The sequence below is a fragment of the Corythoichthys intestinalis genome, chromosome 21 (assembly GCF_030265065.1).
Source record: "Corythoichthys intestinalis isolate RoL2023-P3 chromosome 21, ASM3026506v1, whole genome shotgun sequence".
Lineage (NCBI taxonomy): Eukaryota > Metazoa > Chordata > Actinopteri > Syngnathiformes > Syngnathidae > Corythoichthys > Corythoichthys intestinalis.
In genome coordinates this window covers 31925263-31937846 of record NC_080415.1, presented here as the reverse complement: position 1 = coordinate 31937846, position 12584 = coordinate 31925263, and the positions used below count along the sequence as shown (strand labels likewise).

Below are 12584 nucleotides of genomic sequence, written 5' to 3'. Positions count from 1 at the left end.
CAGACAAAATGCAATACCCCTCGGAATGATATACACATCAGACTACCATACATGTTAGTCATACCTGTCAGAACGTCATACTCATCAGACCACCATATCTGTCAGACTGTCATATCCATCAGAATGCTGTACCCCTTAGAATGCTATAGCAGTTGAAATGCTATATCCATCAAGATGGAAAAACACGTCAGAAGGGTATACCCATCGGAATGATAGCCATTGTAATGGTATACCTGTCTAAATTCTATACCCATCAGAACGTCATACTTGTCAGACTGTAATACCCGTCAGAATGCTATACTAATCAGAATGCCATAGCAGTTGAAATGCTATATCCATCAGAATGCTATACCCTCCGACTACCATACCTGTTGAAATTCTGTACCCGTCAGAACGTCATTCTCGTAAGACTACCATACCTGTCAGAACGTGAAACTCTTCAAACTACCATACCTGTCAGACTGTCATACCCTTCAAAATGCTATTGCAGTCGAAATGCTATACCCCTCGGTTTGATCAGGCTTTTTTCGGTTAAAAAGAAACAAAAAACTAGCATATAAGGTGGTTTTTGTTGAAGAAAAAAAAGCCTAACTATAGATTGGTCATTTTTCGCGTCAAAAAGCCTTACTATACATGGTTGTTTTTTTAATGGAAAAGAAAGCCTCACTATACATGGTTGTTTTTTACGGAAGAAAGCCTCACTACACATGGTTGTTTTTTACGGAAAAAAGCCTCACTACACATGGTTGTTTTTTACGGAAAAAAGCCTCACTACACATGGTTGTTTTTTACGGAAAAAAGCCTCACTACACATGGTTGTTTTTTACGGAAAAAAGCCTCACTACACATGGTTGTTTTTTACGGAAAAAAGCCTCACTACACATGGTTGTTTTTTACGGAAAAAAGCCTCACTACACATGGTTGTTTTTTACGGAAAAAAGCCTCACTACACATGGTTGTTTTTTACGGAAAAAAGCCTCACTACACATGGTTGTTTTTTACGGAAAAAAGCCTTACTATACATGGTCGTTTTCGCTAAAGAAAAGTATTTACCATACATTGTCGGTTTTTCCCCCCCAAAATCTTGCTATACATGGTCATTTTTGTTGCAGAAAAAAAGCCCTACAATACATGGTTGTTTTTTTACGAAAAATGCCTTGCTCTACATGGTCATTTTTTACGGAAAAAAGTTTTGCTATACATTTGTCACTTGTTGCAGAAAAATGCCTTACTACACATGGCCGTTTTTCCATGGGGGGGGGCCATGGTCCTTTTTACGGGGGGGAAAAAAAGCCTTATTATACATGGTCAATTTTTAAAGAAACAAATTCACAAGTTCACATGAAGAAATTGTAAAACACACATAGGCAACAAAACAAAACAAAAAACTAGGGCTGTCAAACGATTAAAATTTTTAATCGATTTAATTACAGCTTAAAAATTAATTAATCGTAATTAATCGTGAGTAATTGCAATTCAAACCATCTCTAAAATATGCCATATTTTTCTGTAAATTATATATATATTCTGTAAAATAAATTGTTGGACTGGAAAGATAAGACAAGATGGATATAAACATTCAACATACGGTACATAAGGACTGTAGTGGGCATTTCACTCTACTGTCATTTAAATCTGTCTATGCTGTCCTCACTCCGGTGTCTACTTTTTTCAAAGCTAGACAGCTAGTGAACGACGCCATAATAATCAGACTTTTCTTTTTCATCTGATTTATTAATAAAATGGCCTCAAACCATTGTCCTCTTTAGACCGTCGTAAAACTACAAAAAAAGTACACATTGCATTAGCAACAACGTTAGCTTAGCACGCTATACAGGTTCACTAAACAAACAAAAAGCGTCTCATACAAAAAATATAACCTTTTGCTTACTAACATAATATGTACATTATTTACAACAACCATACTTACGGACAAATCTTGTCCAAGGATCACATAAGCACAACATTACAACGTAGGCGTCAGCCCGAGACGTCGTGCAGCCATACTGAACTGGCAAGAAAGCAATAAACCATGTCGCAAAGCGACCACAAGAGTTCGCTGTTAGACAGCACAAAAAACAAAAAAGGCAGAATACTGTCTGAGCGGGACATGTGCGTTAATTGTGTCAAATAATTTAACGTGATTAATTAAAAAATTTAATTACCGCGCGTTAACGCGATAATTTTGACAGCCCTAAAAAAAAAACCTGTCCTAGTTTATGCTGACGTTTGTTTGGTGTGCGTCGCCTGGCCAGACACGACCCGACCGAGGAAGAGCCACGAGCGCGAGGGGGTGGAGTATCACTTCATCACCAAAGCTCATTTCCAGGCCGACATCCACAACGGCAAGTGAGTACGACCCCGCCGCCCGTTCCGCTTTCCCCCGCCGACGTCACCAAAACTACTTGCAGGTTCATCGAATACGGAGAATATAAAGACAATTTGTACGGCACCGGCCTGGAGTCCATTCACAGAACTCTGCTTCAGAACAAGATGTGCCTTGTGGACGTGCAACCGGAGGTTTGTGCGTTGACATCGTTTACAAGTTTACACTTGGTCATTTTTGTCTTCTTGACACCAAGGCCTTGAAGGTTCTTCGCACGTCGGCCTTCAAGCCTTTCGTCGTCTTTGTGAGACCGTCCCTCCTGGAGAGCGAGATGAAATCTTTCAGCTCGTGCTCGTCGCTCGTCAGCGTCGCCGTCACGGTGAGTCGAGTTTTATGGAGAAATCGAACATTTGGCGAAAAAAAATAATTTGCGGATAGGAGCACGATCTCCAAGACATGAGGCAGTCGGCCGAGCAGTTGGAGCAGCGGTACGGCCACTTGTTGGACCACATCCTGGTGAAGGAAGAAACTTCCGGCGCCGCCGCCCAACTGGACGCCGTCTTGGAACGTTTGCGACTGGAGCCTCAGTGGGTCCCCGCGTCCTGGCTCCGGACCTGAGAAGACTACCTCGTTGTTGCCAAACTCTCCACTTTTTCGTTGGTTAGAACTCCATGTGCCAAAACACACTTTTCAAGAGGAAAAGCTTGTCAGAAATGCGCACAGAATCATTCAGTGGCAGCTACTCATCCATTCTTTGTTGTTAATAAAAAGTTGTTTTTTGAAACCGCTTCTTGTTTGGGCAATCCATTTATTTTAGGACAAAAGCAACAATTAGAAAGCAGGCAAATATACACGTGACCGCAAAACGTCGAGTTACTTCCACAGCTTCTTGATGGACATGTTCTTCTCGCTGTCTTTTTGCATCACCTGGTGGACAAAGAAAGCGTTAGCGACACGCGCTAACTCACAGCTTTCCATAGACAATAGACGTCCAGTCCATTTGGACTGCGAGGGTTAGCTTTGATCGAATGATCGCTACCAGACCCTCCTGACATAGACGGAGTTTGTCTTTTGGGGCGGGGGGGCACAACATGTCGATGACCCCAAACTGCAGTGTCAGCAATCAAATTAACTTACAAGAATATTTATAATAATAAGTTGAAAATGAGCGTATTTTGTTTCCCATCATTCTTGATCGGAATTCTAAATCAGGCTGCTTAGGCAATACTTTTCGCCAAGATCGTCAACCCGCCGGTGTCGTGCCAATGTAGTTACCCCAGCCATAAATTGTATCCCCTGGGCGGAGCCAATGGATGCAGATTTGTGTCTTTATTATTCAATTAATAAAAAAAGTTGCTTCAATCAAAATATATATTTTCACAAAAAAAAAAAAAATTTCTCCATCAAGGTTACATAATTTTAATGCCTCCAACATTTAGTTTATTGCTTTTTAAGGCCTGAATTTTGACAAAATCCATTTAATTAATGCATAAATCCTGTTGTAACAAATATAAAAAGATTGGGATCTATTAAAGATTTGTGTACATTTCTGAACTATTTGAAGCCCAAACATCGAAAACGTGACTGCACATTCACAACACTTGCCCGAGTCAATCCCTGTAAAAAAAAAAAAAAAAAAAAAAAGGACTAACCTTGGCAACGGCCATTTCAAAGTCCTCCTGGGTGACGTGAACTCTCCGCTCCCTCAGGGCGTACATGCCCGCCTCCGTGCACACGCCCTAAAAAGCACAAAAACCGTTTTAGCGCCACGTTTCTTAGCGTAAACTCTCCCTATCGCTCACCTTAACCTCGGCGCCCGACGCGCCCGGCATGAGTTCGGCGATCTTCCTCAAGTTGATGCCGCGCGTCAGGTTCATCTTGCGGGAGTGGATCTTCAGAATGTCCAGACGAGCCTGGCGGACGGACAGACGGACGAGTTGACGACGGCGTCGTCGCTCGGCGGCGAGCGGCTAGCTTACGGACCTCTTCATTGGGAGGAGGAAACTCGATCTTGCGGTCGATCCTGCCCGGCCGGAGCAGCGCCGAGTCCAGGATGTCGATACGGTTGGTGGCCATGATGACCTGCCGGTCAAAACACACGCGTCACTATTGATGTCATTTTTTTGGGACTTGAACTCAATAGCTGCCATTGACTGCGATAGGCATCGTAAGCATTATTTCCAAAAGACCAAAACGATAATTAAAAGGGGCTACAAAAAAACACTCGAATGAACAAATAAATACAAAAATAAAGGCATATTTTCTTCATTGAAAAACAACCGGTATTGAACGATCACTGCGAGCCCTCCCAGTCAAAAATGGATTGGAAGTCTATTGCTGTCGATGCCAGCCAATGTGTTGATACTTGAAAAGAGAAATAAACATCTTAAATCGAGCACCTTGATGTTCTTAGTGGCCTCGAATCCGTCCAGCTGGTTGAGGAGCTCCAACATGGTCCTCTGCACCTCGCTGTCACCGCCCGAGCCACCCTCCAGGCGCGACGAGCCGATGGAGTCGATCTCGTCCATGAAAATGATGGAGGGCGCGTGCTCGCGCGCCATCACGAACAGCTCGCGCACCATTCGCGCCCCTTGGCGAAAAAAACAACCACTCTTTTTTAAAATTTCATGCCTTTCGAGTAGAACGGCATCATCGTTTGTCGTTTTGTACGCTCACCTTCTCCGATGAACTTCTGGACCAGCTCGGAACCGGACACCCGGATGAAGGTGCAGTCGGTGTGGTGGGCTACGGCTCGAGCCAGCAGTGTCTTTCCCGTACCGGGAGGCCCGTACAGTAAAACGCCCTAAACATTTTTTAAAATGATGAGCGATGAGAGAAAAATGAAGAGTGAGGTGTTTTTTATTGGTTAATATCTTGTTCACCTGCCTAATCTTGTTTGTGCTCATGTTGTTGCTTCCTCTAGTTCTCAGTTACGGTATAGTTGCATGGGGCTAATCGATTGCGCCGGAGGCATGAAAATACTGGTGCACGATAATTATCGGCCCGATAATAGGAATTATGACGTCATCCCGATAAATCCAATAACATTTATAATAGGACCAATAATATGTACTGTTCTGGCTTTGCAGTTTACACAACAGTATGGGAAATCAGTTGACCATTTGTGGGGCATTGCTCCCACCTGCTGGTCAGAATAATTCAATGCACCTATTTTTTGTGACAGTAGTAGGTTCAATCACTTACACATTGCGGTGTCTAGCGGTAGCATTGACAGTCGTGAATGCTTTCTGTTACGTTTCCGTCTCGGAAATATATAAGTATTTTATGTTTACTTTTAAATATGGATGTGCAAAATATGTTTACTTCTGTGGTGAAGTTGTGTTATAGAAGCCAGCCAATGCATTAGTAGCTCAAGCTAGTGTGCTATGCTATACATATAATAGTTGTGCATATAAGTATTGTGCAGTTTGTTGTATATTGAGTATTGAATATGTGTATTTTTCTGTTGTATTTTCACAATATTAAAACGAGTGTCTTCCCATAAAAGCAAGAAAAGACCAAGCCTTGTGGTTTATGGAAGTGCATTCATTCTTAGCTGGCTGTCGGGCAGTGCAGAAGTGAAACGCACTGTTTTGTTCATGTCATTATGAAAAATCTGATGAGATCAAAGGCAAATCTATGTTGAATCCACCACTATTTTTTTAAACCTCTAAGTGTTCAAAAACTCAGGTTATACATTTAAAAAATTATATATTTATTATCGGTTATCGATATCGGTATCGGCTTTGAGGAGCAGGAAGTTATCGATATCGGTTTCAAAAAATGGATATCGTGCACGCCTACATGAAAATGAAACTATCAATTCACAATGAGGGAAAAAAAAAAAAAAAAGAAAACAAGCAAAAGTAACGTTTAACGCAGGCGATAATTTGAAAAGTAGTGGCATAGACTTTACTATCAGTTGACTAGACGGCTCCTACAGACATTGCACCACCGACCCAGGCTGAGTGTTGAGGTGGCTTTCATTGCGATAAACACAAGCTGCGTTCAAACGCCGGATTTAGGTGGAAAAAAGGACAAAAGTTTTACTGCATACAACAGGCAGGAGTTTCTCAAGAGTGATTTGGTTGAGGATTCAAGGTACCGTATTGGCCCGAATATAAGACGACCCCCTCTTTTTCAAGACGCAAGTTTGAAAAAAAGACTTCTTGAACACCAAATTATTTTTATACAGAAAATAATTACAGTACATCCGAAACAAATGATTATAACAATATATTTGAGAGAAAAAGCATGTTATTTTGCCTCATTCAAATTTTAATATCTGAACATTTAAATATTAAACGAAAGTGCAATCACATCTTCTGGTTTTTGAAATGTAAATAAACCAATCTATTGTGATAAAACAACAAAATTGCAATAACTGCATTAACCATCAAAGTGAAGTCTAAATAACTGTAGTCTTGAAACAAATCTGAATCAGGAAAAACATTGCAATAAAATAATGCAAATTGGTTAAACTAAAAAGAGTACCTGAGATCTGTCATGACAGAACATCACTTCAATGATATCTGGCGCCATCTAGCGTCGGGAATGAGTTTAATGTCTAGACCGCAAATATAAGACAACCCCCTCTTTTACAGTCTTATTTCAATGCAAAAAACACCGTCTTATATTCGGGCCAATACGGTAATTATTATATAAATAGCACCATGCATGTACTTTGAAACGTTGTTAAAATTTTTTTTTTAAATGAATGGAAAAAAATTAGCATAACTGTAGCTTGAAATATTTATGTAAAATGAATGATAACTGCCCATTTTTTTTTGCTTTTAACCAAGAATCTAGATTGTTTTATGTTCATATCTATAGAAATTCTGGGATGTACGCATTTATTGACAAGACTTTTCAACTTAAAAAGCTCTTTGTTTTGTGACGGCTGCCACGTTGGATTTTGTATCCATACACAATTGCGTAACTGTAGCTTGAAATATTTACATAAAATGAATGATAACTGCCTGTTTTTTTTTTTTTTTTTTTTTGCTTTTAACCATAAATCTAGACTGTTTTATGCTCATTATCTATAGAAATTGTGGGATGTACGCATTTATTTACAAGACTTTTCAACTTAAAAAGCTCTTTGTTTTGTGATGGCCGCCATATTGTTTTTTCTATCCATACACAATGGCGCAACTTTACATTTAAATGATCAGGTAATTTTGAGCCAACTGCCCGTTTATTGGCAAAAAAAATAGTGATTGAACATTACTGCATCCATACAAAAAAAAAAAATCACCTTTTAGTTGTTTTATTTTATGTAAGATTTCAATCTAAAAACAAAGAGGGCCAGATAGCCGGCAAGGGCTTACCAAAATAAGTTGTGATTGCATACAGCAAAATGCAAATTTTGCTTTTGTGGAGTAAAATCAAGAGGATTCTGCATGCTTTCCTCAAGTATTTAGTTTCTGATGTGAAAATTGAGTGACTTATTAGCTGTTGAAAACTAGTCGATATTTCAGGCAAAAAACTTGTTAGATTTGTTAAAGATTGCAATTGATCATTGTGATTTTCAAGAAAAATGTCAGGGAAGTTCCCAGCACAAAAAATATAGAATGTTTGGAGACGTTCACTTAAAAAGAAAAAAAATTTCAACTGTGACCTTCAATAGATAACACTTTGAAAATACTTTCAAAAATTTAGAATACCTGGGAATTTTTTCACCTTCAATAGATGACAAATATTTTCACTTACGCTGACATTTAATATTTGGGCAAAATTCTTACATTCAAAAATTTGTAACACTGTATTTGGAAAACTTTTGAAAGTCACGGACACCTGGGGAAAAAATTTGATTAGTTTGGATATTTTTTACCTTAAATTAATGACACTTGTAAAAAAAAATGTAGTTTCAAAAATGATAGAAAAGTCCAGGGGAGTGCTATCTGGTGAACGTGGCGGCTAAGGAATTGGCCCATCCCTTCCGATCCATCGGTCTGGAAATGACTTCTTTCTATGGGGGCTACGTTAAAGATATCGTGTATCAAACAAAGATAAGGGACATTACTGACCTTAAGCGAAGGATTACTGATGCCATTGCCACAATTGATGAGGCTATGCTACAGCGAACATGGCAAGAAATCGAGTACCTTCATGATGTGCTTCGTGCAACTACGCATGTGCCGGGATGAGATTTTGACGGTACGATAACCGTGAGCAAAATTACCGCGGTTTCACGGTATCGCAATTATAGCTACAAAATGTGTTATTTTAAGATGTATGGGTTAAAAAAATAACTTTTTCCATTGAGCAGGATTTTTTTTTTTTTTTCCAGAACATAATTGCAAATTGGAACATGAATATATTGTTAAAATAAATAAATTATCAATAAAAAAAAACAACTATTTTAAATTAAAATATAACTTATAGACTACCCACAGCCACAGCTCAAGCAAGAACAAAATAATTTCTATAAAAAAGTACAAACACTTCTGAATAAATTTTTTAAATATGTATACTGCATCACTTTTTTTTTTTGAGGGTGGAAAAGCTCAAGTGAAGTTTTGCCATTTTCAGCCACTGTGTCAAATCTAGTCTACATGATGTCATGCATTTGTGTTGAAAAGAACATAAAGAATTCATAAGTTAATAAGTTAGTTAAAATGTACAAGTTAGTATAAGTTAGTTAAAAATGTAAAAGTTAGTTAAAATGTAAATATTGTTGTGGAAAGGTTTCAACTATTAAAAAAAAACATTGGGAGTGAGACCTCTCCTTGAGCTAACGAACGTGGATTTGTGCTTAGGGCAAAATCATCTTTTGCAATTAACGATCTTTGATGCTATACTTTTTTTTCCCCTTCATTCAAGCGAATCAAGCTTGTTTTCTCACTCTGCGGCTGTAACACTCGATGAAGTTGCTCTCCCAGCTAAGCCTAGGCTAACATTCATCTTTGTAAGCTTTTAGTTAGTGTGTATATCGAATTTGAAAGGAAAATGTGTGTTTTGTTTTTGGCGAACTTTTCCACGGTGCTAATCTGTTGAAGCTACTCACACATGGAAAAATACAATTGTACAGCGTTTTAAATGTATTCATTTTGTATATTACACTTACCACGATTTGAGAGCTCAATAAATTGAAGAAAAGAACGCCTTATGTTTGGAGTATTTGTTTTTGGGTTCTCTGGCTGTCTAGGCGATAGCGTCACTTTCACACACAGAAAACAAACGGGAGGGGTGAGCGCTGCCGCGCCATGCCACTTCTGGCTGCATTTTTGACACATGAAAAATGGCGAATACCGTACTACGGTCTGACAGAAAATTTTAGTGGTTTTGAAACCGCGACGTTTTCACACCACGGTAAACCGTGAAACCGGTAACCGGCACATGCCTACGTGCAACTAATGGTGCCCATGTAAAAGTGTATTAAAAGAGGTAAAAAAAAAAACGTCAATAAACGCTGAATACAATAGAATAAATCTGAATAAAATATCTAATCAATTGCATTTTATAATAAATTTTTGACTTTATGGACACCCTGTAGTTCTTCAGTCGATGACACTTAAAAATATTCTGAGTATCTTACCTTTGGCTGAGCGATGCCAAGGGCTTCGAAGAGTTCCGGGTGCTTGACAGGCAGCTCGATGACTTCCTTGATCTCCTTGATCTGCTTGTCCAGGCCGCCGATCATCTCGTAGGTGGAGTCGGGGACCTTCTCCACCATCATCAGGGACACCAGAGGGTCAACCTTGTTGGGGAGGATCTTGTGCAGAGTGTAGCTGTCATTGCGGAGGGCCACACGGCAATTAGGAGTCACCTGAAGGACGCCGACATGACCAGAAAACATTTTTCGAAGTTTTTCCCCACCTCTCACTTTTATTTGATTTTTTTTCGTTTTAAAGCCACAATACTCACATCATTAATGTCAATGTTTTTATCCACGTCCACCACAAATTTTCCTTCTGGGTGAACCTAGTGATGAAAAATAAGTCCATTTTTTCACGTGAACGCAAAGTGCACTTTCTGGAAAATGTTAGAGGATGTACCTTGACTAGAACTTTCTTTTTGTCCATGACCCGTACCACTTCTCCTACGTACGAGCCTTGCTCCTGAAGCAGCTGTAGCTCCTCACGGAGGAGACGCACTAACAAGGTAAATGTTAAAACATTTTAGAACTGAGTTATAAATTTATATGGCCACACAATCGGGCTAATTAGGCAGTACCTTTAGCGTTGAGCTCATTCCTTTGCGCTTGCAGTCGTCGGAGATTCTGGCTTTTCTCATTCACGGTCAACTGATGGGGGAAAAAAATTAGGTTTGAGTGGAAGTAATAAAAATAAGTTAAGTGGAAATGAATTGGATTACCTGTAACTCTTCAATTTTTGACAAGTAGTACTGGCGCAGACCTGAGCCCCCTTTACTCTCACCCATCTCCATCTGAAAAAGAAATGACTTTCAACGCCACTGACAGCAATAGACGTCCTATCCACACGCGTCAGTTCGGTCAGAGCATAAGAGTTGGAATCCACATAGAAACTAGAAAATCACAGCCCATTAACATACAAAAATGTGGTCATAATTCGCATTCCTGGTGACATTTGAACAACGAAATTGAATGGAGTGAAGGCAAAATGAGTCAGCGAAGAGCAAAATCTTCTCGTGTTTATACTCCGGCAAGCGCAGCAACTAACAAAATGACAATGCCAAAAAAACCGAAAGGTACTCTGTTTTTAATTAAGTGTTAGTCTCAATACTACGAGTGAGATTTGTTTCAGGAATAAACGCTTGAAGCAGACACAACACACACAAGCTAGTCGACTTAGCTTAGCCACAATGATACAGCAAACCGGCAGCAACATTGTTTTATATCAACACAAGCTTCGACATTGTTGTTAATTATTTTAATGGACTCAAATATAGACATACAAACACGGCGGAAAGGCTTAAAATCAATTCTAAGTCGAAAGTCTAGAAAAGTGCGGAAAAAAGCACGTACATTGTCGGTACTGTCGCCCTCCATTTTGGATAATTTGCATCCGTCGGACAGGAGGCGTATTTCCGCCATGTATCTTCTTCGCGGTTGAATTAGAGTAGGCTGCACAGCGCCCTCTAGTGCGAAGTGCTACGTGTTTTCCAGACGCAAATTTCAAGAAATCTACACTATTTTAAAGCTAAAATCATTCCTATTTTGAATGCTCATGATTTTTCCCCCTCATTTTCTTCATTTCTACCCAACCAGAAAACGCGTTTTGCGCCCGTAAATTTGCAAAACCTGAATTATGGACTCCTGTTCAAAGTGCATTACGCACAAAATTGAGTGCAACTGCTGTATAAACTGTAGCTTGTTATGAGCACTCGTCTTTTTAACACTGCTCGAAGGTAGTTCGAACTCCCGTACCGTCTGAACTCTAATCCTTCATGAGTTTTCCATGCCATTACAATGTAAACTTCTTTTCTGGTGCATATTTTCAGAAATTTTATGCAAATTGTACATTGAAAAATTGTCCATCACTCAGTTTTGGCAAATTCAAGAAGGCAAAACATATTTTCTAGTTGAGTGAATGCCTTTACTGGGTCAGAAAAAAATAAGAAAATCATTAGCATTAAAAAAGAAAAAAACAACAACACGAATTTAGCTTTAAAATGCACCAGTTTAATCTTCCTACCATTCATAGTTCAGTCCATGACTTGGAACACCCTTAGTTCATGCTAGCTTGTTTTAAAGGAACCATTTTTTAAATTTCTATGTGCTTTTTAGTTAATAAACAAGGAGGACCCGCCACACCAGTTTCAACTGAAGCACCCAATTCATCACTAGGGCGAGTTCTAACACGCACTTTCATCAAAGAGCATCATAAAAGCACCCCAGCTTGCAGTTTTTCAATCAGTTGCCCTCCGGGGAAGCTGCGTAACTGCCAAAATAAGACTGAGAGACGTTTTCTGTCACCATTTTCAACTCAAGTTTGTCACTGTAATTGCACTGCTAATGCCACAACATTGTCACATGCATCTTACGAAGTAATATGCCCTCACACCTGTCGCAATCTGGGTACTACAAATGTAATATTTGCAGTTACGTTGTAGCATTTTTGCACTGTTACCTCAATATCTACACACAAACTGTTATATCAAGTCAGTCATCTGCCTCCTAGTCTGAGTATAGTAAATTACCATATGTGCGCTATTATATTACCACTATATCACCACTTGCTGCTAGTCATTTATTCACTTTATTCCCACTCTCTGTGCACTCTCATGTTTTTATATTAGCCTTATTGTACTTTTGCTTTATGTGGTGCACGTT

The 12584-nt window shown here is 39.3% G+C and overlaps 2 protein-coding genes across 4 annotated transcripts in view; one reads left to right on the top strand and one right to left on the bottom strand.

Annotated features, from left to right (window-relative positions):
- Window positions 1-3199, top strand: part of LOC130909632 (MAGUK p55 subfamily member 3-like) — a 28834-nt gene extending 25635 nt beyond the window's left edge. Inside the window, exons 15-18 of one of the 3 annotated variants that reach the window (XM_057826338.1) lie at window positions 2256-2349; window positions 2412-2520; window positions 2583-2705; window positions 2765-3199. In XM_057826338.1, coding sequence (XP_057682321.1) covers window positions 2256-2349; window positions 2412-2520; window positions 2583-2705; window positions 2765-2944 — 506 coding nt within the window. In that variant the 3' untranslated portion in view covers window positions 2945-3199. The remainder of the gene's footprint in view (window positions 1-2255; window positions 2350-2411; window positions 2521-2582; window positions 2706-2764) is intronic. The other 2 variants (XM_057826339.1, XM_057826340.1) reach the window with 2 other exon arrangements.
- On the bottom strand, window positions 3093-11365 carry psmc5 (proteasome 26S subunit, ATPase 5). Its single transcript, XM_057826341.1, has 12 exons — window positions 11277-11365; window positions 10646-10717; window positions 10505-10574; window positions 10327-10424; window positions 10196-10252; window positions 9867-10097; window positions 5003-5129; window positions 4726-4916; window positions 4310-4408; window positions 4129-4239; window positions 3979-4065; window positions 3093-3253 (listed from the first exon to the last, which is right to left on the bottom strand). The coding sequence occupies exons 1-12, from the start codon at window positions 11343-11345 to the stop codon at window positions 3200-3202; spliced, it is 1266 nt and encodes a 421-aa protein (XP_057682324.1). The 5' UTR covers window positions 11346-11365; the 3' UTR covers window positions 3093-3199.
- Window positions 11366-12584: the final 1219 nt, after the last annotated feature.

Excerpts from the sequence above, each read along its gene's own strand:
- psmc5 (XM_057826341.1), bottom strand. The coding sequence starts at position 11,345 with ATGGCGGAAATACGCCTCCTGTCCGACGGATGCAAATTATCCAAAATG. Across the intron at positions 10,425-10,504 it reads GAATGAGCTCAACGCTAAAG|TGCGTCTCCTCCGTGAGGAG; the intron begins GTACTGCCTAAT and ends TTACCTTGTTAG. Across the intron at positions 4,240-4,309 it reads TTCCTCCTCCCAATGAAGAG|GCTCGTCTGGACATTCTGAA; the intron begins GTCCGTAAGCTA and ends TCCGTCCGCCAG.